The following is a 21,129-nucleotide window of genomic DNA, read 5'->3' on the forward strand; positions in this document are numbered from 1 at the left end:
CCAGGAGCAGCAGCGCGCCGCGAGCGTCTGAGCACCGCCACCGAGGCAGGAGGGCCTCGCACGGAAGGGAAGCGGGTCCGAGCCTAGCAACGCTGGCAAGTCGCAGCAGACGGGCCCTCTGCGGACAGACCTGGGGGACCCGGCCACCCCGCACACCCCGGGGTCGGAAGCACTCACCCGGCACCGGGCTGTGGTGCTGCCGCGGGGCAGCCCAGCAGAGCAGTCTCTGAGAAGGGTCACACTCCCGGGGGCGGCCACGGCACGACCTCACACCCGGCGGGCAGGTAGTGGGAGGGGGGCTTCCCGGTAGGGGGCGGGGCGGACACGGACCACGAGAGGCGGACGCGTCCTTCGTCCTTCCAGAGACAGCCTGTGCTCCTGCTCTTGGGGCGGGGGTGGGGCCCCCAGGTGGGAGACGCCCAGGCACAGCCGAGGTGGGGTGGCCCGGGACAGGGGGCTGCCTGCCTGAGCCTTCATCTGAGTCTGGGACCTCCTTTCCGGAGGACATCGCTGTCCGGCCGCGCGGTGCTTGGCGAGAGGAACAGGCACCGGACACCTACCCCACGTTCCGCCCTCAGGGCGACCGGCGAGGGGGGCATGAGGCTCCGTGCGGCCCCGCCCAGGGCCTGGGTCCAGCCAGGGGCTCTGAGGACGCTCCCCGCACACACCGGCTGCACGGAGGGGAAACCGAAGTGGGAGACCCGGCCCTGCCCCACACGCCATCCTGCGAGCTGCGGTCCTTCCCCGCGGGTGGCCAGCTTGGGAGCTCCGAGGCCAGCACAGCCCGGCGGGATGCTCCCACCGACAAACTTTTCCTTCTCTCCTACCCTTCACGGTGGTGGGAGGGCCTCCTGACCTGTCCAGAGCATCCGCCATACATTTCTTGTTTTGTCAAACCTCGGTTTGCGTGCAGATTTCCTTCCGGAAACACGCTTGTAAAGCAAAGCACTTGTATATCAAAGCGAATTTCCCCCTAAGAAATCATGGAAACTCAGATGATTCGTTCCACCCAAAAATATTCCTATAAAAATGATTATAATACTGTAATATAATACAAAATAATAAAGAAAATACGGAATATAAAGAAAAATAAACAAACTAACCTACTTTCTTTTGAAAACCTTCGTGGCTGGTGTGAGGGAGACAAGAGAGAGGAGTGTTATTGTGTAGGACGACTTTCACCATCGCCAACGGAATCACTGCCGTCTATTGGCTCAATGGAATCCTTTGCTCTTCATTCAACTTTATCCAATGACACCTGCTTTTGCCTCCTTTTGAGGATTTGGCGGAAATGTGACATTGCATTGTCGTTAAACCGATTCATCGCTCGGACTGCTGCAGCCTTGTTCGCGTGGTGCTTTTCTACAAAATGTTTCGCTGTTTCCCACATTTTACACATCTCCCTAATCTCATTTGAAGTGAGGGATTCCTCGGCCTTTTTCTCCTCCTCTGCAGACGAGATCTCCCCCATAACCTCTAGCTCTTGCTCGTAATGCAGACCCATCAGTTCGTCGGTGGTCGGCTCCTGGCCATGCTCCTCCACCAGCTCCTGAATGTCGTCCTTGTTCACCTCCAGTCCCCTGGTCTTCCCCAAGGACACAGTTTCATCGACAACTGGTGGCTGCTGTTCATGAACAAGCCCCTCTAAGTCACGTCCAAGAACGCAATCGGACCACAGTGTTCTCCAAGCAGAATTGAAGGTTCTCTTGGTGGCCCCATCCCAGGCTTTATCGATGATCTTGGGGCAGTTCATGGTGTGGAAATGATTTTTCCAAAACTTGGAGGGTGAGGTTTATCCTTCGGCCACCTCGAGGCATCGCTGAAATCGTGCTTTGATGTAAAGCCTTTTAAAGTTCTAAATGACCTGCTGCTCCATGGGCTGGAGGACTGGAGTGGTGTTGGGAGGAAGGAACCTGCCCTTAATGAACTCGGATTCCTCCAGTAAGTCGTCCTCAAAGCCTGGAGGCTCAGCAGGGGCATTACCCGTAACCAGCAAGGCTTTGAGCGGCAAATTCTCTAAAAGGTATTTCTTCACTGCAGGACCGGAGGCCTCGTTGATCCACTCGACGAACAAGATACGAGTGACCCAAGCCTTGCTGATGGACCTCCACGTAACGTTTAACTGGCTCCTCTACATCGTGCCTTTCCTAAAGGCTCGTGGATTCTCAGAATGACAAATGAGCAGGGGCTTGCCTTTGAAACCCCTGCTTGCGTTAGCGTAAAACGAGAGGGTGCGACGGTCTTTCACGGGCTTGTGATGGGCACTGCGTTCTCTTCTTCTGTAACGTACGTTCTCTTTGGCATCCCCTTCCAAAAAAACCTAATCTCATAGCAGTTGAAAATTTGCTAAGGCAGAGAGGGGCCAAGATGGCAGAACAGCATGGAAGTTCTCTGCTTCTCTCGTCCCTGAAACGCAGCTGGGTCAGCACCAAACCATTTTGCACACCTAGGAAACTGATCTGAGGATTAACACAACACTGTATAACTTGAGCCACAGAACTCAGCAGGGACGTGGCACAGAGAGGTGAACTGGGGGACAGAGAAGCCCTGGAGGGTAGGGAGCTGTATTTGTGGAGAGAGGGCAGAAAAACGGGGGAGAGTACAGGAAAAGCACTCCCCCCAAAAGTAGCTGGAGAGGAAGAGAGAGAGTGGCAACACCCACAAGTGCCTGAAGAAGAAAGGGAGAAAGGTGAGGGTTTCAATACCATTAGGACTCCATAAACAGGGGAGAGCAGAGTCAGAAATTCTGCAGCTCAATACCCGAGGGTGCTCTGGTGGGAAGGGCGAATCCCCAGGAGCGGGCAGCGAGGTCCTTGAAGTCCTTGGGGTCCTTGGGCCACACAGGGAGAAGAGGTTCCCCCTGCTGAGCGGGCACTTGGTAGAGGCCATACGGCCTCCCCACAGGCAAAGGTCCCAGTGGACCAGAGAACAGCCACCTTTACTGGTACTGGAACAAAGACACCAGGGTGCGGTGAAACCTGGTGCCTGCTGTGTGTTGTGGTTTACCATCACCTCTGAACCTCTGCACGAACGTTTCTGGGGCAAGCTGGCACCCGGCCATTGCTCAACGAGAGGGTTGGACCGGGTCCAAGCTGCAGGGTTCTCAGAAGTGAGAGATTGGGAAACACAGCCCCATCTGAGATAAAATTCAGGAGGGAGGTGCCGCCTAGCAGGACAATGGCTTGGATGCGGACAGCGTAGAAGCGGGGAGTGGACGGAAGCCGGAGACAAAGGAGGGGTACCTGATGGCCAGTAGGGTAGAGCACAGAGCTCTGTTGCTAGAGACTGGGAACCTTGGAGAAGCCATTTTCACCCCTCCTGCACACGTGCACACACACGCACGTGCCACACCCATCCACCCCAGTAAGCTAAGCAGTGCCACCTAGTGGAGAACCGAGTTGTTACACCAAGCCCATCCAACTGTGCCAACCAAGCTCAGGCCCCAGAGGACCAGAAAAAGTCTCTTCCCCTGCTTAGTGTGCGGACTATAAAGTGCTTCATAGTTTGACTTCTAGGGGAAACTGGCTGTAATTTCATTCGGATTTCATTCTATTTCTTGGTTCATCTATTTGGGGGGTATTTATTTTTTGTTTTTTTTTTTTCTTTTCTTCCTTAATCTTGGATACAGAAAGAGAAAAAAAATTATTTTTATTTTCCATTTTTGTAAAATTTTTAAAAACTTTTTTACTGTATTTTTTGTAAATTTTTATTCTATTTTACCTTCTTCATTTCATTTAATTCTATTTTATTGTATACATTTTTTAAATTTTTAAACGTTTTCTTTTCTTTTCTTTCCTTTTTTTCTCTATTCTATCAAGCTTCTTTCAACAAGCAGACCAAAACACACCTAGGATCTAGCTTCCTTTATTTGATTTTTTGTGTTGCTTTTAATTAATTTATTTTATTAATTCTTTTTCTTCCTCCAAAATGACAAAAAAATTCATCCCAAAAGAAAGAAGAGGAAGAAATTACAGTCAGGGACTTAATCAACACAGATATAAGCAAGATGTCTGAACGGGAATTTGGAATCATGATATTAAGAATATTAAATGGATTGAAAAAAGCATAGAATCCCTTTTTGTGGAGGCAAGAGAAGTAAAATCTAGTCAGGACAAAATTAAAAATGCTATAACTGAGATACAATCTTGAATGGATGCCACAGCAGCAAGGATGGATAAAGCAGAGCAACAAATCAGTGATATAGAAGATAAAATTATGGAGAATAATGAAGCAGAAAAAAAGAGGGAAACTAAGGCAAATGGGCACAATATAAGAATTAGAGAACTCTGACTCATTAAAAAGGAATAACATCCAAATCATAGGAGTCCCAGAAGATGAAGGGAGAGAAAAAGAGGCAGAAGGTTTATGTGAGCAAACTATAGCACAAAATGTCCCTAACCTGAGGAAAGACACAGACTAAAATCCAGGAAGCACAGAGAATTCCCTTTAGATTCAACAAAAACTGACCATCAACAAGGTACATCAGAGTCAAATTCACAAAATAAACAGACAAGGAAAGAATTATGAACACAGCAAGGGGAAAAAAAAGTCCCTAACCTTAATGGAAGACGGATCAGGTTCACAGCAGACCTATCCATAGGAACTTGGCATGCCAGAAAGAGGTGGCAGGATATATTCAACGTGCTGAATTGGAAAAATATTCAGCCAAGAATTCTTTACCTAGCAAGGCCATAATTTGAAATAGAAAGAGAGATAAAGAGTTTTCCAGACAGGGATGCCTGGGTGGTTCAGTCGCTTAAGCATCCATCTTCGACTCAGGTCATGATCTTGAGGTTCGTGAGTTTGAGCCCCACATCAGGCTCTGTGCTGTCAGCTCAGAGCCTGGAACCTGATTCAGATTCTGTGTCTCCCTCTCTCTCTGCCCCTCCCCTGCTTGCGCTCTCTCTCTCTCTCTCTCTCTCTCTCTCTCTCTCTCTCTCAAAAATATATAAACATTAAAAAATTAAAAAAAAAAAGAATTTCTCAAACAAAAACTAAAGGAGTTCATGACCACTAAACTAGCCCTGCAAGAAATTTTAAGGGGGACTCTCTGAGGGGAGAAAAAAAGCAAAACAAAACAAAAAGACCAAAAGTAACAAAGACTAGAAAGTACAAGAGAAAATCACCAGAAACTCCCACTCTATAGGCAACACGATGGCAATAGATTCATATCTTTCAGTTCACACTCTAAATGTCAATGGACTAAACACTCTAATCAAAAGACATAGGGTAACAGAATGGATAAGAAAACAAGATCCATCTATATGCTGTTTACAAGAGACCCACTTTAGACCTAAAGACACCTTCAGATTGAAAGTAAGGGGATAGAGAACCATCTATCATGCTAATGGTCTACAAAAGAAAGCCAGAGTAGCCATACTTATATCAGACAATCTAGACTTTAAATAAAGACTGTAACAAGAGACGAAGAAGAACATTATATCATAATTAAGGGGTCTATCCACCAAGAAAAAAAATCTAAAAATTGTGAACATTTATGCCCCCAACAAGAAGCACCCAAACATATAAATCAATTAATCACAAACATAAAGCAACTCATTGATAATAATACCATAATAGTAGGGGACTTGAACACCCCACTTACAACAATGGACAGATCACCTAAACAGAAAATCAACAAGGAAACAATGGCTTTGAATGACACCCTGAACCGGATGGACTTAACAGATATATTCAGAACATTTCATCCTAAAACAGAGGAATATACATTCTTCTTGAGTGCACATGGAGCATTCTCCAGAATAGATCACATACTGGGACACAAATTAGCCCTCAACAATTACAAAAAGACTGAGATCATACCATGCATATTTTCAGACCACAACGCTATGAAACTCGAAATCAACCACAAGAAAAAATTTGGAAAGACAACAAATACTTGGAGATTAAAGAACATCCTACTAGCCAGGAAGTTAAAGAGGAAATTTAAAAGTACATGGAAGCCAATGAACATGAAAACACGACAGGCCAAAACCTCTGGGATCCAGCAAAGGCGTTCATAAGAGGAAAGTACATAGCAGTCCAGGCCTTCCTAAAGAAGAAAGAAAGGTCTCAGATACACAAGCTAACCTTGCATCTTAAAGAGCTGGAAAAAGAACAGCAAATAAAACCAAAAACCAGCAGAAGACAGGAAATAATAAAGATTAGAGCAGAAATCAATGCTATCGAAAACAAACACAGAGTAGAACAGATCAATGAAAACCAGGAGCTGGTTCTTTGAAAGAATTAACAAAATTGATAACCCCCCTAGCCAGTTTGATCAAAAAGAAAAAGGACCCAAAGAAATAAAATCAAGAATGGAAGAGGAGAGATCACAACCAACACAGCAGAAATAAAAACAATAATAAGAGGGGCGCCTGGGTGGCGCAGTCGGTTAAGCGTCCGACTTCAGCCAGGTCACGATCTCACGGTCCGTGAGTTCGAGCCCCGCGTCAGGCTCTGGGCTGATGGCTCGGAGCCTGGAGCCTGTTTCCGATTCTGTGTCTCCCTCTCTCTCTGCCCCTCCCCCGTTCATGCTCCGTCTCTGTCTGTCCCAAAAATAAAAAAATAAAAAAAAAAAAACAATAATAAGAGAATATTATGAGCAATTATATGCCAATAAAATGGGCAATCTGGAAGAAATGGACAAATTCCTAGAAACATATACACTACCAAAACTGAAACAGGAAGAAATAGAGAATTTGAACAGACCCATAACCAGTAAAGAAGTTGAATCAGTAATCAAAAATCTCCCAAAAAACAAGAGTCCGGGGCCAGATGGCTTCCCAGGGGAATTCTACCAAACATTTAAGAAGAGTTAGCACCTATTCTCTTGAAGCTGTTCCAAAAAATAGAAGTGGAAGGACTACTTCCAAACTCTTTCTATGAGGCCAGCATTACCTTGATTCCAAAACCAGACAAAGACCCCACCAGAAAGGAGAAGGACAGGCCAATTACAATACATTAAAAGAATTATCCACCACGATCAAGTAGGATTTACACCTGGGATGCAGGGCTGGTTCAATATCCGCAAATCAATGTGATTCATCACATCAATAAAAGAAAGGACAAGAACCACGTGGTCCTCTCAACAGATGCAGACAAAGGATTTGACAAAATAAAGCATCCTTTCTTGACAAAAACCCTCAAGAAAGTATGGATAGAAGGATCATACCTCAAGATGGTAAAAGCCATATGTGAAAGACCCACCGCCAATACCACCCAAAACTTGGAGCTTTCCCCCTAAGGTCAGGAACAAGACAGGGATGCCCACTCTCGCCACTGTTATTCAACATAGTATTGGAAGTCTTAGCCTCAGCAATCAGATAACACAAAGAAATAAAAGGCATCCAAATCGGCCAGGAGAAAGTCAAACTTTCACTTTCCGCCCACGACATGATGCCCTATATGGAAAACCCAAAAGACTCCACCAAAAAACTGCTGTAACTGATCCATAAATTCAGGACAGTTGCAGGATATAAAATTAATGCACAGAAATCGGTTGGATTTCTATACACCAATAATGAAGCAGCAGAAAGAGAAATCAAGGAATTGATCCCATTTACAACTGCACCAGAAAGCATAAAATACTTAGGAATAAACCTAACCAAAGAGATGAAAAATCTATACACTGAAAACTATAGAAAGCTTGTGAGAGAAATTGAAAAGGACATAAAAAATGGAAAAACATTCCATGCTCATAGATTGGAAGAAGAAATATTATTAAAATGTCGACACTACCCAAAGCAATCTACATATTCATGCAATCCCTATCAAAATAACAGCAGCATTCTTCACGGAGCTAGAACAAACTATCCTAAAATTTGTATGGAACCACAAAAGACCCCGAATAGCCAAAGCAATCCTGAAAAAGAAAACCAAAGCTGGAGGCATCACAATCCCGGACTTCAAGCTGTACTACAAAGCTGTCATCATCAAGACAGTATGGTACCAGCACAAGAACAGACACTCAGATCAATGGAACAGAATAGAGAACCCCGAGATGGACCCACAAACGTATGGCCAACTAATCTTTGGCAAAGCAGGAAAGAATATCCGATGGAATAAAGACAGTCTCTTCAGCAAGTGGTGCTGGGGAAACTGGACAGCGACATGCAGAAGAATGAACCTGGACCACTTTCTTACACCAGACACAAAAATACCCTCAAAATGGATGAAAGACTAAACATAAGACAGAAGCCATCAAAATCCTCGAGGAGAAAGCAGGCAAAAACCTCTTTGACCTCGGCCGCAGCAACTTCTTACTCAACAGCAGCAGAGGAAAGGGTCTCTATCTAAGGCAGCCTGACCTAGAATGAGGCAAAGCATTCCTAAGCTCATGCTTGTCTGGAAAAGCAAAGGACTGTCCACAGGTGCTTTGAAGTGACGAAAAATACACTAGTTCCAGGGGTGGGCACCTTCCGGCATTCTGAAAAATCACTGATTTCTGTCAAACACTGCAGCCTGAGACCGAGCATCCAAGCATGGGCCACAATTGCACAGAGAGAGAGAGAGAGAGAGAGAGAGAGAGAGAGAGAACCACTGGCTCAGTTATGATCATGTGACATTCAGCATCACCTACTACTTGTATTGCAAGACATCGTTCGTTTGTCAAGTTAAAATTTATTAGAAATGTTTGCTTGTCTTGCGGACACTTGCAGAACAAGTTCCTTGCAACCCAAGGTTTTACGCACTTTAACCGTGTTCTGGCACCTGCGTTGGAGGCTCTGAACAAATACACCAAACCACACATGGCCTTGGCCTGACCCTGCCTGGCCCTAGAAATGCTCTAAAGAGAGACCCCACCTCCTTCCTGCCTGAGCTCCCAAACTCGCTTTTTTTTTTCCTTTTAATTTTTTCACTTTAATGTTTATTCATTTTGAGAAAGAGACAGAGCGTAAGACAGGGAGGGGCAGAGAGAGAGGGAGACGTAGAATCCGAAGCAGGCTCCAGGCTCTGAGCTGTCAGCACAGAGCCCGATGTGGGGCTCGAACTCACAAACCGCGAGCTCATGACCTGAGCCGAAGTCAGATGCTCAACCGACTGAGCCACCCAGGCATCCCTCAAACTTGCTCTTTGACTCAAGGTAAGCCCTGAGTCACAAGCCTGGACCCTGAACCTGGCTGACCCTCATTCCTGGCTACACTCTGCCTTATCTATAACCCCAGCCTGAGCGCAATGCTGGACCAGGCCACGGTCATCAGAACTTCATCCTTGGCTCAGACCCAGTCTCCAGAAAGACGCCAGACTTTTTACATCCACCTGTGTTTATTTTAAACACTTTCCGTAGTGGGTGGACAGGACGCCAAGGGGTCTCCAGTCTGGGGGGACTGCTCCCAGCCCCTCCAAAAGGCTGTGCGAGCCAAGGCCTCTCTGAAGTGGCTAGGTGGAGGGCCTTGAACGGCCCAGAGAGGCTCAGTCACAACAGAGGGGCTGTTTCTCTGCATGTTCGGTCACGCTCTCCTCATTCGAGCCCACACAGGGCACGGGGGAGCGTCTTGAGGGCTCAGTCTAGTGGGGTGCAGATGTGGGCACCCCACACCTGAGCCCACAGGTATCATCCCAAGCCTGTGGTGTCCCGTGGGGCGGTCAGGAGAACCTCCTGGAGAAGGTTCAGGTGAGGTCTGGCAGGCTAGCAGGGGTGAGGGTGTGGGGATGTGGGGACAGGCCGGTGATGAGTGGACACATGATGGAGGATGATGGGCTGCCGGGCAGGGGTGCCAAGGAAGGCAGGGGAGCCCGAGCCAGGCTGTGGGCAGAGACAGAGACCCGGAGAGCAGGCAGCCTGCCAGGGCACCAGCTCCCCGGGCTGGGCTAGTTTCACAGTGTCCCCAACCAGGCCCCAGCTCGGGAGCCCAGGCTGAGGTTGGCAGAGGTGGGGGCACACTCCTGCGCGCTTGGAGGGCAACGGGTCTGGCCTGAGCGGGGACGGATTCACCCAAGCTGAAACAGTACTGGGACAGGAGGCGTCTCCATCCCAGCTCACGTGGCCGTCGTGGCCCTGGGCCTGGAGGATCTGTGTGCGGGAGAGGGGGAGGGGGCTTGCTCACAGCATCTGGTACCGGGCCCAGGGGCCCCTGGAGCGGAGCGTCTTCTGCGGATCGCTTCCCCCACCCCCCACCCAGGACGAGCCACAGAGCAGTGCGGTGCCTGCCTCAGACCCAGGTACCCTGCGGGCTGGCTTGGGGTCAGGCACAGCCGGATCCCAAGCAGCCCCAGCGGCCCACGACGCTCCGGGGCTGGAATGGACTGCTCGCGTAGACTGGTGGGGGTCGGTGGGGACCCGCGCGGCGCCAGAGGCCCAGGCGGAGGAGACGCGGGAGGCGCGGCCCCGGCTGTGCGCGGGCCAGCAGCGCCACCTGTTGGGCGGACACCTGGGCCGCGGCGACGACGGCTGGCTCTGGATCATTCTGCAGCTGCCCCAGCTCTGCAGGGACAGGGCGGCTCGGGCAGGGTTGCAAGACTCTCAGAACCGCTAAGTACCCCGGACTCCTGGCCCTCCACCCATCCATTCCCATCCACTCCGTCCTAGCACCCACAGCCTCTCGAGGACCCCAACCCTGGCCGGCGAGCTGGGTCCTTACCCTGGAACAGGGAGTCCAGCAGGTCCTGGTTGACCCGGCTGGGGCTTGTGTGATGGACGAGGAAGCCTGGACCAAGGCAAACCAGTGAGTGCCGGCCCCAGGCCCCACCAGGGAGGGGCCGGTCCAGCTCCCAGAACTCTGAGTGCAAGAGACAGTGTGACTCCAGTCCTGCCTCACCTAGGAGCACAGCGGCTGCCCAGCGCAAGGGGTCCTGCGGGCTCCGCAGGTAGCCCTGGGTCTGGCTCAGGAAGCTGGGGATGTGACTCGGGTACTGCTGAACCTGGGGACAGACAGGCTTATGGCAGTATGGGAGGGCCAATCCCATATGGAGAGAAGGTGGCAAAGGTGAGCCCAGGAGACGGGGCCCCCTGGCGAGCCCCCAAGGCACGGCATCAGGGCCTGAGGTCTTAGACCTGCCACCACCTTGGCTGGGAGAGTGGCCCTGGGGTACACGGGACCGAGTGGGTGCTCCCCCTACTGACCAGGCAGTGGCAGATGCGGCTTAGGGCCTCAGGGCTGTCGTAGTGGGCCACGGTGACCATCTCCTCCAGCAGGCCCCAACGGAGGGCGTGATCACAGCGGGCCAGGGTCCACTCTGAACTCTAGGACGGGCGAAGGGAGCAGGGGTGGGGGTCAGGGAGAGGCAAGAGGTGGCTGGGGTGTAGCCAGGACGAGGGGTGGAGGAGCCCAGGGCAGGTGGTCCAGGAAAGACCAGGAAGCTAGGAGCCCTTGACACCTGCACCTGACGTCCTTGTAGAACTCTTTGGAGTTGCGCGGGGTGGGGATGCAGAAGGCTGGATGGGGACAGCAGCGGGACAGTCTTGGGGGGCAGCTGACCTCAGCGGCGTCCCTGCTGGGATCTTGCAGGCGCAAGAGCAGCGGCACGAGGCTCTGCAGCACCAGCTTCCGCAGGGGGCCGCGGAGCCCCAGCTGGAGCCCGCCCCGGCCCCGCCGCACCAGCGTCCCGAGAAGTCCAACAGCCGAGGCGCGGACCGAGTCCCGGGCCTGCGTGGGAGGAAGGGGTCAGGGCACACGGGGAACCCAGGCCCAGGGAGAAGGGCGGTCTGGCGGGGGGTCTGGAGAGGCCTGAGGCCGGGCGGGCTGGAGGGGCGGGGAGGCGGCCTGGCGGGGCGGGGCTTACGTCGTCCAGCAGCGGCGGGAGGCGCGGCCCCAGCTCGGCGCTCAGCAGCCGCACGGGCGCCCGAGGCCGCAGCAGGAGCCGCCGCAGCGCGCCCAGCGCGGCGTCCACGAGGCGCGCGTCGCCCTCGCCCAGCGCGCCCAGTAGCGCGGGCAGCAGCTTGCTCACGTGCCGCACCTGCGGGGGAGGGGGGGGGCTCGTGGGCGGCCCCTCGCAGGCCCCGCCCAGGCCCCGCCCGGGCCCCGCCCGGGGCCCCCCGGCCTTCACCTTCCCGCGGCTCAGCGCCAGGTGGCCTAGGCCGAGCAGGCCCAGCCAGCGCACCGTGGGCTCGGGGTCGCCCTGCCAGGCGCGGAGCCGCTCCAGGATGACCTCTTCCCGCAGAAGCCCTGCCGTGGGCCGACTCTGCAGCAGCTGAGCGGGGACGCGGGGTCAGCATGCTCGAGGTCCCCAGGCACCGCCCAGAGGCCGGGTCTACGGTCACCCCTCACCGCCCGTGTGGACGCAGGCTCACCCCGGTGAAGAAGGCCATAGCCGTGAGGCGCCGCGTGTCGTCGGCGCTGCGCAGCCGGGGCAACAAGTTCCCGAACAGGCCTCGCAGGTGGTGGTCCGCGTGGGCCACCATGGCACTGGGAATGGGGCGGAAACGGGCGTTCTCCCTCCTCTGGGCGCCTCACCCGGGGAGACGTCTCCGCCCGACCCCCCTCCTGCCCCTGCCTCTTCCCCCCCACCCCCTCCCCAGCACCTGGCCAGCAGCAGGACGCCTTCGAGGTGGGTGTGGGCTCCCACCAGCCTCCTCCAGCCTCCAGCCTGTTCCATGCACGTGACCACCATGCGGCCGCCGTCCCCGGTGAGCAAGGCCTTCAGGGCCTCCACAGCGCAGCTGGAGGTGGGGGCAGGCAGCGAGGGGGGCGGGGGGTGAGGGCCGGGAGGGCACCGGCCCAGGCCTCACTCCGCTCTGGTGTGCGCCCTCACCTGGCGTGGCTGTGTGGCGGCCCTCGGTGCGATGGGGTCCAAGCTTTGGGGGTGTCAGGGGAGGACGCGCGCCGCGCCAGCTGGTGCAGCTGTGTGACCAGCACGAGCAGGAGGTGTGGGTAGAAGCCCCGAGTGGCGCCTACGCAGCCGGACACAGCCAGCATCTCCCCAAGGGCACGAGTGGCCTGCGGGACAAGCCGCCCATCTCAGGCTCTGGTGCAGGGAGCAGGGACCAGGACAAGCGGCTGATGCTCGAGGAACATCATGCATGCGCTGGGCGCCCCCCGGGGCCCCAAGGGAGTCACCTACCGCCAGTGCCTCGGGCTCGGGCCCGGCTCCGCCCTTCAGTGCCCACAGCAGCTGTACCAGCACCTGCCCATTCACGCGCTGGTTTCGGCTCAGGCTGCGCCACAGCTCAGCAGCCACCCTGGGGGTGCGGAGCGCCCGAGACTCGGTCTGATGTGGGGGGTCCCCGGGGCCGGGTGGGAGGTGGCCACTGGGACTCCCGCGTGGGAGAGTAGGTAAACCCCCCGCCCCCCCGACACTCCACCCCCAAATCCCAGAGAAGCAAGATAACCGGCATCGGTGCAGAAATAACCTGCAACCGTGACCGCCTGGCAGGGACCGTTCAGAACCCGGTCGGGCCAGCAACCCCGAAACAGACCCGATAGTGGAGACGATCACTGTGGAGAGTAAAACCAGAGAGAACTTCTCCTGGGGCAGGGTAACCACACAGCCAGGGGCTCCAGGCTTGCTGACCCCACCTTGGAGCTTACCCCCAGGCTGGGCTCCTAGTGTGACCCGGAGGGAGAAGGCAGGCCCCCGAGGTCTGGGGGGAGGGGGGGGAGGTGGAGGGCGGGAGTCACACGGAGGGAACTGAGGCCCCCTCCACAGCCTGCCCCTCCGGGACCAGACTGCTGCCAACTTGGAAGAGGGAAGGAAGCCGCGTGGTGCCTCGGGACGCGGGGCTGGCCTGGGCCAGGCGGCTTACCGGTCCGGGGGCAGCGAGCTGGGCAACAGCGCACACACCACCTCCCGAGCATGCTCCAGGGCCAGCGCACTCAGTACCCGGAGGGCCGCCTGCCGGGGCCTCCCCTCGGCCAGGCTGGGCACCTGTGCCAGCAGCCCGCGCACCAGGGCATACACCTGGCGTGAGGGAGCCCGCGTCAGTGGGAGACTTTCTGGACCCCCCCCGGGCAGGTGCCACCCGAAGGGAGCGAGCTTGACAGGCTGCTCACTGGGATCCCCCAACCTGGGGACTCCACGGCAGGAGCTGGGGGCAGGGAGGGGGTGCTGGCTCACCTGCTCCTCCAGACGCTCCCCCCGGGCCTCCAGGGCTGAGGACAGCGTGAGGGCTGTTGCCTGGGTCCCCGCAAAGCCAGCCTCTTCCAGGCAGGCAGCCGCATACAATGCCAGGTCAGCCAGGGCCCCCTCCTCCCAGGAACTTGGGGGGTCCTAGGGCAGGGCGGGTGGGATGTACGAAGTCCCCTTGCCTCTCCCAATTCTCTTCCCCAGCACCTCCCCAGCCTCCTCCCTGTGGCCCCCTCGGCCCCCCTTCCCTTACCACTCACCTGATAGAGCCCCTTGGGGGCTGGCTCTTGCACCCCGGGCAGAGAGCAGGGCACAGGGCGGGCTGTGGGGATGGCAGTGACACCCGTAGGCTCCGCCTCAGGTTCAAGCTCAGGTTCAGGCTGAGGGTCAGTGGAAGAGGGTCCTGGGGGCTGCCCCTGGTTGGCCCGGATCTCTTCAGCCAGAGCTGTCAGGGTTAGGGCCCCCACAGGGCCCCCCCGAGCCCTGCCCCATACCCCCCAAGCCATGGCTGCCGCACACCCCAAGCTACTCAGCTGGACCCAGCCTACGGCACCTGCCACTGGTTCTCCCCGGAAGTCATGCGCGGGCCTGACCTAGAAGCTGGCCCTGGGCAGACAGGACCCGGGACAGGCGTGGTGGCGCATGCGTGTGAGCTCATGCTCTGTGCGTGTGGGGGGTTGGGGAGCCGCGCCGAGGCAGTCCCCGGGTGTGGCACACAGCAGGGGCTTGTGAAGGGCCCTCCTGCCCTTGCTGCTGGCAGCGAGTAGCCAGCCTGATACCTGGGCGTCTGGGATCTGGCTCAGCCCACCAGGGTCTTGGGGAAGGGATAAGAGCCCTGGCGTGTGGATCTGCAAGGAGAGGGGAAGAAGGGCCCTTTACCCCTGACCTCCAGCCCCTCTGGGCGGGGAGACCTGGTGGAAGTGTGCCCAGCCCTGAAGAAGCCCCAGCAGGGACCAGAAGTCTGGGCCCAATCCTAAGTTAAAGCCTTGCCTGATTCAGCCCTAAAGAAGCAGATGTGTCCAGGCAGGGCCTGGGGTCGGGGACTGGGCTGTCCCCATTGCATTCCCACGGAGCCAGACATCTGGGGGATGAGGATGGTTGGGAGAGCCGTCACCGCCTCCCAGCTCAGGCAAACTCGGGCTGGAGCAGAGGCCGCCTCCCAGGTGCCCTTGCTGGTGACTGCCATTGTTGAGGTGGGCCCCCCGGGTCCTGGCGCCTGGGAAGTGCGCATCTGAGAAGTGTTGACCTCTGGGAACCTGGGGCGGGTGTGTTCTGCCATGTGGGTGTTCGTGAGTCTGTCTCTCTCGAAGCCTCATGCTCCCCAGGGCCTCTGCCCTAAATTCTGTCATCCTCACCCAGTGACGTGGGCACTGCCCTAAGCTTAGGGATCCAGAAAAGCCAGTCTGGTGAGATACCTGGAGAGGCGGAAGTGTTCTAGGAAGCACCCCCGGGAAGCCCGCTCCCCTCCACACGCCCTCACCTGCCTTTGCCACCTCGTGCCGGACCAATCAGAGGCGCCCGGCGCCCCTGCCCTACTTCCCCCAGAGCCTAGAACGTCTCTCGTGAGTGGTTTCTCCGGGACGCGAGTTGCCAAAGCTGGCAGAAGCCTGAGCAGCTTCGTGTGCGTGAGGCAAGGCCAGCCCGGCACCCTGAACCTCTTCGCGGGCTCTCCTGTGCACCCCTGAGCCTTTCTCTCTGCAAGGCTGCTGCATCAGCAGCCGGCTCCCCTGGGGCCCAGGCCCTGCTGACCCTGTGACAGATGCCAGGGCCCGGAGAGAGCCGGCTGGGTGCAGCCCGTGAGCCCAGCGTCCCCAGCGGCAGAGTCCTGCAGGCCTGGCCACAGCGGTGGCCTGGGACACCTGCACTTCTTTGGCTTTGGAAGCCGGGGTGCCCTGCTGACCTCTCCGGGGCGGGGACCTTGGTTGGCAGGGGAGTCTGGGGCCGTGCCTGGATACAAGACCCTCTTTCTGGCACCCGTCCCTGCCCTGTGGCTCCCCCTCCCTAGTTGCCTGCAGCAACTCCAACAACTCTTGGGTGGGCACCAAAGCCTCCCTTTCCCCATAGCCTTGTCCCCCCCCCCCCAGTCCAGCTTCCCAAGCCCTGGACACTCCCCAGCCTTGGCCTAACTCCTTGCGCCCTTCAGACCTCAGCACAGGACAGCCTCCCCACCCTGGCAGAGCCTGGGCCTCCCCTGGGAGCATGACCCCGTGCTCTGACCCCAGACTCCAACCCACCCTTGGAGGCCCTGGGGGTCAAGTGAGTGGCAGGCTGAGTGAAGAAATGACACGGGACAAGTTGTGCAGGACAGTGAGTGACTCATGTTGATTCCAGGCAGTCTCCACCACAGTTCTCATGAGGACCCTCCCGTACTCAGTCGGTCCACCAGGGCCTGTAGCTCATCAGACAGCGCCACCTACAGGGAAAAGAGAGAATGGACGGGTGGCTGTAGGGACAGAGGGCACACAAGGCAAAGGGACAACGATGTGGGGGGGCGGGCATCTATGTACCTGGTACGGCGCGGGCTGTTCCAGCCGCTTGTGCTCAGGGTTCAGGCGACCCAGGGACAGCTGGGCAAAGGCTCTAGATTCAGCCAGAGATGGGAGAGGCCCACACAGCTGCGGGGAGAGGGAAGGGGAGAGGCGAGAGAGGCCCATGAAGCTGGTGCAGGGGGAAGGGAGAGGCTGGGGCAGGGGGCAGGAGCAGGTGCCAGGGCTCAGTTCAGGCTCATCGTGCAGACTGAGGGAGCAGGTAGAGGCAGTTACCTGTCCCTGCTGGATGCAGGGTCTCAGCAGGGGCTCCACGTGGGCAGGCCTCACAACACAGGCTTCCCGGGCCCCTCGAGGCCAGACCCTCAGCTCCTGGCCAGGCTGGGGTGGTGGTTCCTCTGCCAGCTGCAGCACATCCATCAGCAGAGACCCTGTGTGTGCAGCAGGAATAAAGTGGGGGGCCTGGGGACTCGAGGAGGAGGGCCGTGGGGAGTGGGAGGGGCCTCACCATCGGAGCCCAGGAGCCGGAAAGCGGCCTTGCTCCCAGGCAGTGTCTGTTTCTCGGGGTCCTCAGTCAGCTTCATTCGGGGCTGACCTCCCACAGACACCAGCTGCAGAGACAAGTGCATGGGACCATGGGAATCTCCCCCCAAACCCATGACCCCTCTGGCCCACTCCACTGGACCCCAGACCCTGTCTTGACCTTATAGACGCAGCCCAGGGAAGGCTGGCGGGGGCAGGTGACCACGGTCGTGCCGATGCCAATGACGTTCACCTCACTGCCCTGGAGGAGGAGGGACAAGGTGGCACTGAGCTTGGTTGACATCTGCAGGCCCAGAGCCCTCCTAACCACCCCTGCCCCTGCTCCCCACTGCCCGCCACCTCCTGGGCCAGCTGGGCCAGCTCTTCCTCGTCAATGTTGTTGCTGACGGCGATGGGGACTGATTCCAACCAGGGCATCTGGAACCTGTGACGGGTGGACAGCCCTCAGGTGCTCCTGCCTCACCTGGTCATTCTCTATTCTCAGTTACACACCTCCCCCACCCTCCCCACCTGAGAATTTGGCCTCAGCCACATGGGCTCTGCCTTCTGCTTACAAGCCCCTGGGTGAACCACTCCCCCGACCTCTCCCCCCAGAACCCCGATGACTCCACTGTGGTAGCCGCCAGATCAGAGCTCCTCAATTTGGGAGGAGCAAATCCCTCCCTCCCTCTGCCCCATCCCAACACTCCTGCCCCCAACAGGGTCTCTCAGCAGGCACAACCCCTCCCAGGGGACTCACTGGGCCGAAACGGTCCTGAAGACCCTACGAATCTCCTGGGCCTGCTGCAGAAGGTCACCGCTGTCCAATCTTATGCCCACGGCTCGGTAGCCCAGATCCCCCAAGGCTAAGGCTACTGCCAGAAAGTTAGGAAGACCACTCCTGCCAGCAAGATGAGAAGGGTTGGTGGAGGGGCCATAGGTGTTCAGGCAGAGCCCACCCAGGGGGGTGCCTGGGCCTCACCTCTGCACACTGTAGGTGTCCAGCAGGCCCTGGAAGGCCCGGGGGAAAGCCAGGGCATAGGCCACAAAGGCTGCCCGCTCCCCCGGGTGGGGCTCCTGCACCCCTAGCCCCAGATGGGCACACACGCGTTCCAGCCATGCCTCCACACATGCAGCCAGGTCTACCCTGGGGCCCTGACTGGCAGCTGGAGCCAACATCTATGGAAACGGGTGAGTGAAGGATGGACAACCCTTAGTGGATGAGCAGGGTGAGGACTGGCTCCCCCAGGCTGAGGTCTAAGCAGGGGTAATGCCTGCCGCCATCTGCCAGCTTCTGAGCGCAGGACTGCAGCTACCTGCTAGGGTGGCTCAGATGGGCGGGGCATGGCAGTCCCTCCTTCCCCTGGGCAAGGACTGGCTTCGGGGACTGCCCTCTGGAGGGCAGCGGAGGAGAGAGGGATGCTAACCGGGTCAGGGGGCACCTCAGCGCCCGAAAACGAAGTGACGAAAGAGTGAGCCAAGGTTCCAGCCAGGGGCACGCCCCGCAGCTGTCCCGCGAGCACGTTGCTGCTGCCATCGAAGCCTGCATCAGGGGCCAGGAGGGCGGGGGCGTCAGTCGGGCGTCAGACTTGGCTAGAGGGCTTCTGGCAGGCCTCCTCCTTCCCTGACCCCCGTCTCCCTCCTTGGGCTCTTACCGCCCAGGTAACTGTAGGTGGAGGCCGTAAGACCTCCATCGGGGCCCTGAGCTCGCCGCAGCCCCATCTCCAACAACCGCTTCGTCGGACCCGCGATCAGGCGAAGCCGCGCAGCGTTGGTGGCGATGAGGCTGTGGGGGGCAAAGGAGCAGGGGACCTGCGGTGAGGGTCTGGAAGTCACCGCGAACCCCGGCCCTCTTTGAGGCCCTCCACAGTGGGAGCCGGAAGCCGCTCTCCAGGGCCCTGCGCTCCACCCACAGAGCCTAGGGGCCCCACCCCACCCACGGAGCCACGCCCCTCCCAAAGGCCCGCCCCCCCGGAAGTCGTCGCTCTTTCTCCCGAGGCCCTGCCTTCCCCGGGCTCCTCCGGCCGGCGGGGGCCCCCCCACCTGGCGTAGCTGACGAGGCAGAGAAGTGGCGTCTCCAGCAGTTGCACCACCAGGAGTGGCCCTGACACCTGTAGCAACGGCACCTGCGGGGAGGGTGGTCAGCTGGGCGCCGCCCGGCCCGCTCGGTCCAGCGCCCCTCTGCCCCCGCTCACCCTGCACTCACGCTGGGGAAGGCGAGGGAGCCCTCGGGCAGGGCCCGCACCGTCACACCGGAGCAGTCGAGGGTACGAAGGTGCTCGAAGAATGCGGGATCCGTGTCGGAGGGCAGCACCGAGGCCAGAAACTGCACGTCTGGGGGTGACAGAGGCCCTCGTGGGCTGGAGCCAGCGCAGGCCGTGGGGACTCGTCGGGGCTGGGACCGCGGTAAAGAAAGGGGCCTGTAGGGGGCCTCGGGGGGCCTTTGTTGGGCCATGGAAGACTCTCGTCAGGCGAGAGTCTTGTCCGGGACTCATCAGGCCTGGGGCGGGGGGAGCTGGCTTAGGTGGCAGGTGGCCTGGAGGGGTCGGGGACTCGCCAGGTCGGGAGTTGGGGGTGGGGTGGGGTGGGAAACTGTCCTGGCGGGGGCGGTCTATCTAGGTGGCAGGTGTCCTGGGGGTCGTGGGGGCTCGCCTGGCCGGGGTGGAGTGTCCTGGCAAGGGCGGGTCATCTAGGTAGCAGGTGGCCCTGCGGGTCGAGGGGGGCTCGCTGGGGCCCGAGGAGGTGGGTTGTCCCGGCGGGGACAGCTCATCAAGTGGGGGGCGTCCTGGCGGGGTCGTGAGGGGCCGGCCGGGAACGGCGGGGCTACTACCTGCGTCCCGCAGGCGGAAGGTTCGCAGGAAGCGCACGCAGTCGCGCAGCCCCGCGGCCAGGGCGAAGGCGCCGCCGAAGGGGCAGCGGCGGAAGTAGAGCTCGAACTCGGCCTGGTCCCGCGCCCGGCCCGCGCGCCAGTAGCCCAGCGCCATGGTGGCTTGGTAGAGGTCGGTGAGCAGCGGCCGGGCCGCCGCGCTCGCCTCGGGGTCCCGCTCCGCCGCCATTCCGCCCCCGCGCCCGGACTCTGGCCGCGCCCCGCCTGGCCCACGTGACGCCGCTCCCCACGCCCGGAGCCTCCCCTCCCCCACCCCCCCCACCCCCAACGCGGAAACGGGTGGGGCGGGTCAGCGGAGGGGCCCCTCCTCCCCTAGGGGCCTGGTCTGATCTGGGGTTCCCCCCACCCCACTCCACCCGCCGGCGGAGGGGTAAGTGGCAGTGTTAACTGCACACCAGCCCAGGCCCAGAGCAGGGCAGCAGGTAGAGGGGATTCTAGAACTTGCTCCAACTGGGCACGTACGTGGTGCCACACCATACGGCTTAGGGAACCAGTGGGGTGCTGACAAAGAACAAGGGGGTGAACGGGTAGCCTGCCGGGTCCCCACCATCAAGGGGGCCAGTCCATTCCCCTTGTGGCTCGGCACCCTGGAGGACAGCAGCTGTGACATGCCACAGCCCACACCATTCATTTCCCCCCAACTGTGAGGACGGTGGTCTCACCAGCCACACTGGCCAGCAGTCCTGGAGAGAAGCCACTAGTGGCCCAAATACTGCCTGCGCAGGACAGTGGGCACGAACTAACCATAGGCCTGTCCAGGGTCCAGGTCTCCAGCGAGGGAGGGACCGGCCGCATCTAAGGAAAGCAGCCCAGCTTGTCCCTGGATGTGGTGGGAGGCCTGGCAGGTTTCACACAGGTCAGACCTGGGGGGCCCATGTAGTCACAGCAGCAGGGCCCGGTCAGCCCACTGGGACCTTTGTTCCTGGACAGTTTCAGGCGGACACTTTAGCCCCCATGGAGACAGCTTGGCTGGGAATGGAACCCAGAGAAGGCAGAGTAGAGATGCCTCGGGGGCCTCGGAGGGCCAGCAACCCATACAAGGAAGGAGCCACGCATGCTGTTTCTGCCCCAATAGCTTGAACCGTTCGCGGCACTTGTAAGTGAGGGGAGAAGGCAGGCGGGGTTCAGTCACACACCAAAATGCGACAGAGACGGGGCACCTGGGTGACTCAGTTGGTCAAGTGTCCAACTTTTGATGTCAGCTCAGGTCGTGATCTATCAGGTTCTTGG

General features: G+C 57.9%; 2 protein-coding genes across 4 annotated transcripts; both read right to left on the reverse strand.

Moving 5' to 3' along the window:
- Positions 1-10,118: 10,118 nt before the first annotated feature.
- Positions 10,119-14,510, reverse strand: MROH6 (maestro heat like repeat family member 6). Its single transcript, XM_047074278.1, has 14 exons — positions 14,265-14,510; positions 13,996-14,148; positions 13,685-13,839; positions 13,003-13,120; positions 12,694-12,878; positions 12,464-12,601; positions 12,233-12,347; positions 11,989-12,132; positions 11,725-11,898; positions 11,421-11,588; positions 11,066-11,185; positions 10,761-10,863; positions 10,584-10,649; positions 10,119-10,426 (listed from the first exon to the last, which is right to left on the reverse strand). The coding sequence occupies exons 1-14, from the start codon at positions 14,508-14,510 to the stop codon at positions 10,188-10,190; spliced, it is 2,124 nt and encodes a 707-aa protein (XP_046930234.1). The 3' UTR covers positions 10,119-10,187.
- A 1,792-nt stretch (positions 14,511-16,302) lies between these two features.
- Positions 16,303-20,095, reverse strand: NAPRT (nicotinate phosphoribosyltransferase). Of its 3 annotated transcripts, none has more exons than XR_006961161.1 (13): positions 19,843-20,095; positions 19,219-19,346; positions 19,056-19,138; positions 18,668-18,798; positions 18,440-18,555; positions 17,995-18,191; positions 17,773-17,913; positions 17,373-17,457; positions 17,194-17,274; positions 16,999-17,101; positions 16,767-16,895; positions 16,512-16,619; positions 16,303-16,417 (listed from the first exon to the last, which is right to left on the reverse strand). XR_006961161.1 is itself a non-coding variant. In XM_047074279.1 (13 exons), the coding sequence occupies exons 1-13, from the start codon at positions 20,066-20,068 to the stop codon at positions 16,355-16,357; spliced, it is 1,617 nt and encodes a 538-aa protein (XP_046930235.1). In that variant the 5' UTR covers positions 20,069-20,095; the 3' UTR covers positions 16,303-16,354. The 3 variants fall into 3 exon arrangements, 2 of the variants coding, with proteins under 2 accessions (XP_046930235.1, XP_046930236.1); XM_047074279.1 differs by having other exon boundaries at positions 16,767-16,921; XM_047074280.1 differs by lacking the exons at positions 18,440-18,555; positions 19,056-19,138; positions 19,219-19,346; positions 19,843-20,095 and having other exon boundaries at positions 16,767-16,921; positions 18,668-18,785.
- Between the last annotated feature and the right edge of the window lie 1,034 nt (positions 20,096-21,129).

Source organism: Lynx rufus, unplaced genomic scaffold (assembly GCF_022079265.1).
Source record: "Lynx rufus isolate CCGP_SWC_20201006 ecotype Redwood Valley unplaced genomic scaffold, mLynRuf1.p SCAF_12, whole genome shotgun sequence".
NCBI classification, from domain to species: domain Eukaryota; kingdom Metazoa; phylum Chordata; class Mammalia; order Carnivora; family Felidae; genus Lynx; species Lynx rufus.

Bases quoted from the DNA above. Each gene is read 5' to 3' on its own strand.
- MROH6 (XM_047074278.1), bottom strand. From the start codon at position 14,510: ATGGCTTGGGGGGTATGGGGCAGGGCTCGGGGGGGCCCTGTGGGGGCC. The intron at 14,149-14,264 runs GTGAGTGGTAAG...GCCCTGCCCTAG, and splicing joins CCCCCAAGGGGCTCTATCAG to GACCCCCCAAGTTCCTGGGA. The intron at 13,840-13,995 runs GTGAGCCAGCAC...CCCTCACGCCAG, and splicing joins GGGAGCGTCTGGAGGAGCAG to GTGTATGCCCTGGTGCGCGG.
- NAPRT (XM_047074279.1), bottom strand. From the start codon at position 20,068: ATGGCGGCGGAGCGGGACCCCGAGGCGAGCGCGGCGGCCCGGCCGCTG. The intron at 18,192-18,439 runs GTTAGCATCCCT...CCGTTTCCATAG, and splicing joins CTGAGGTGCCCCCTGACCCG to ATGTTGGCTCCAGCTGCCAG. The intron at 17,102-17,193 runs GTCAAGACAGGG...TTGTCTCTGCAG, and splicing joins CCCTGGGCTGCGTCTATAAG to CTGGTGTCTGTGGGAGGTCA.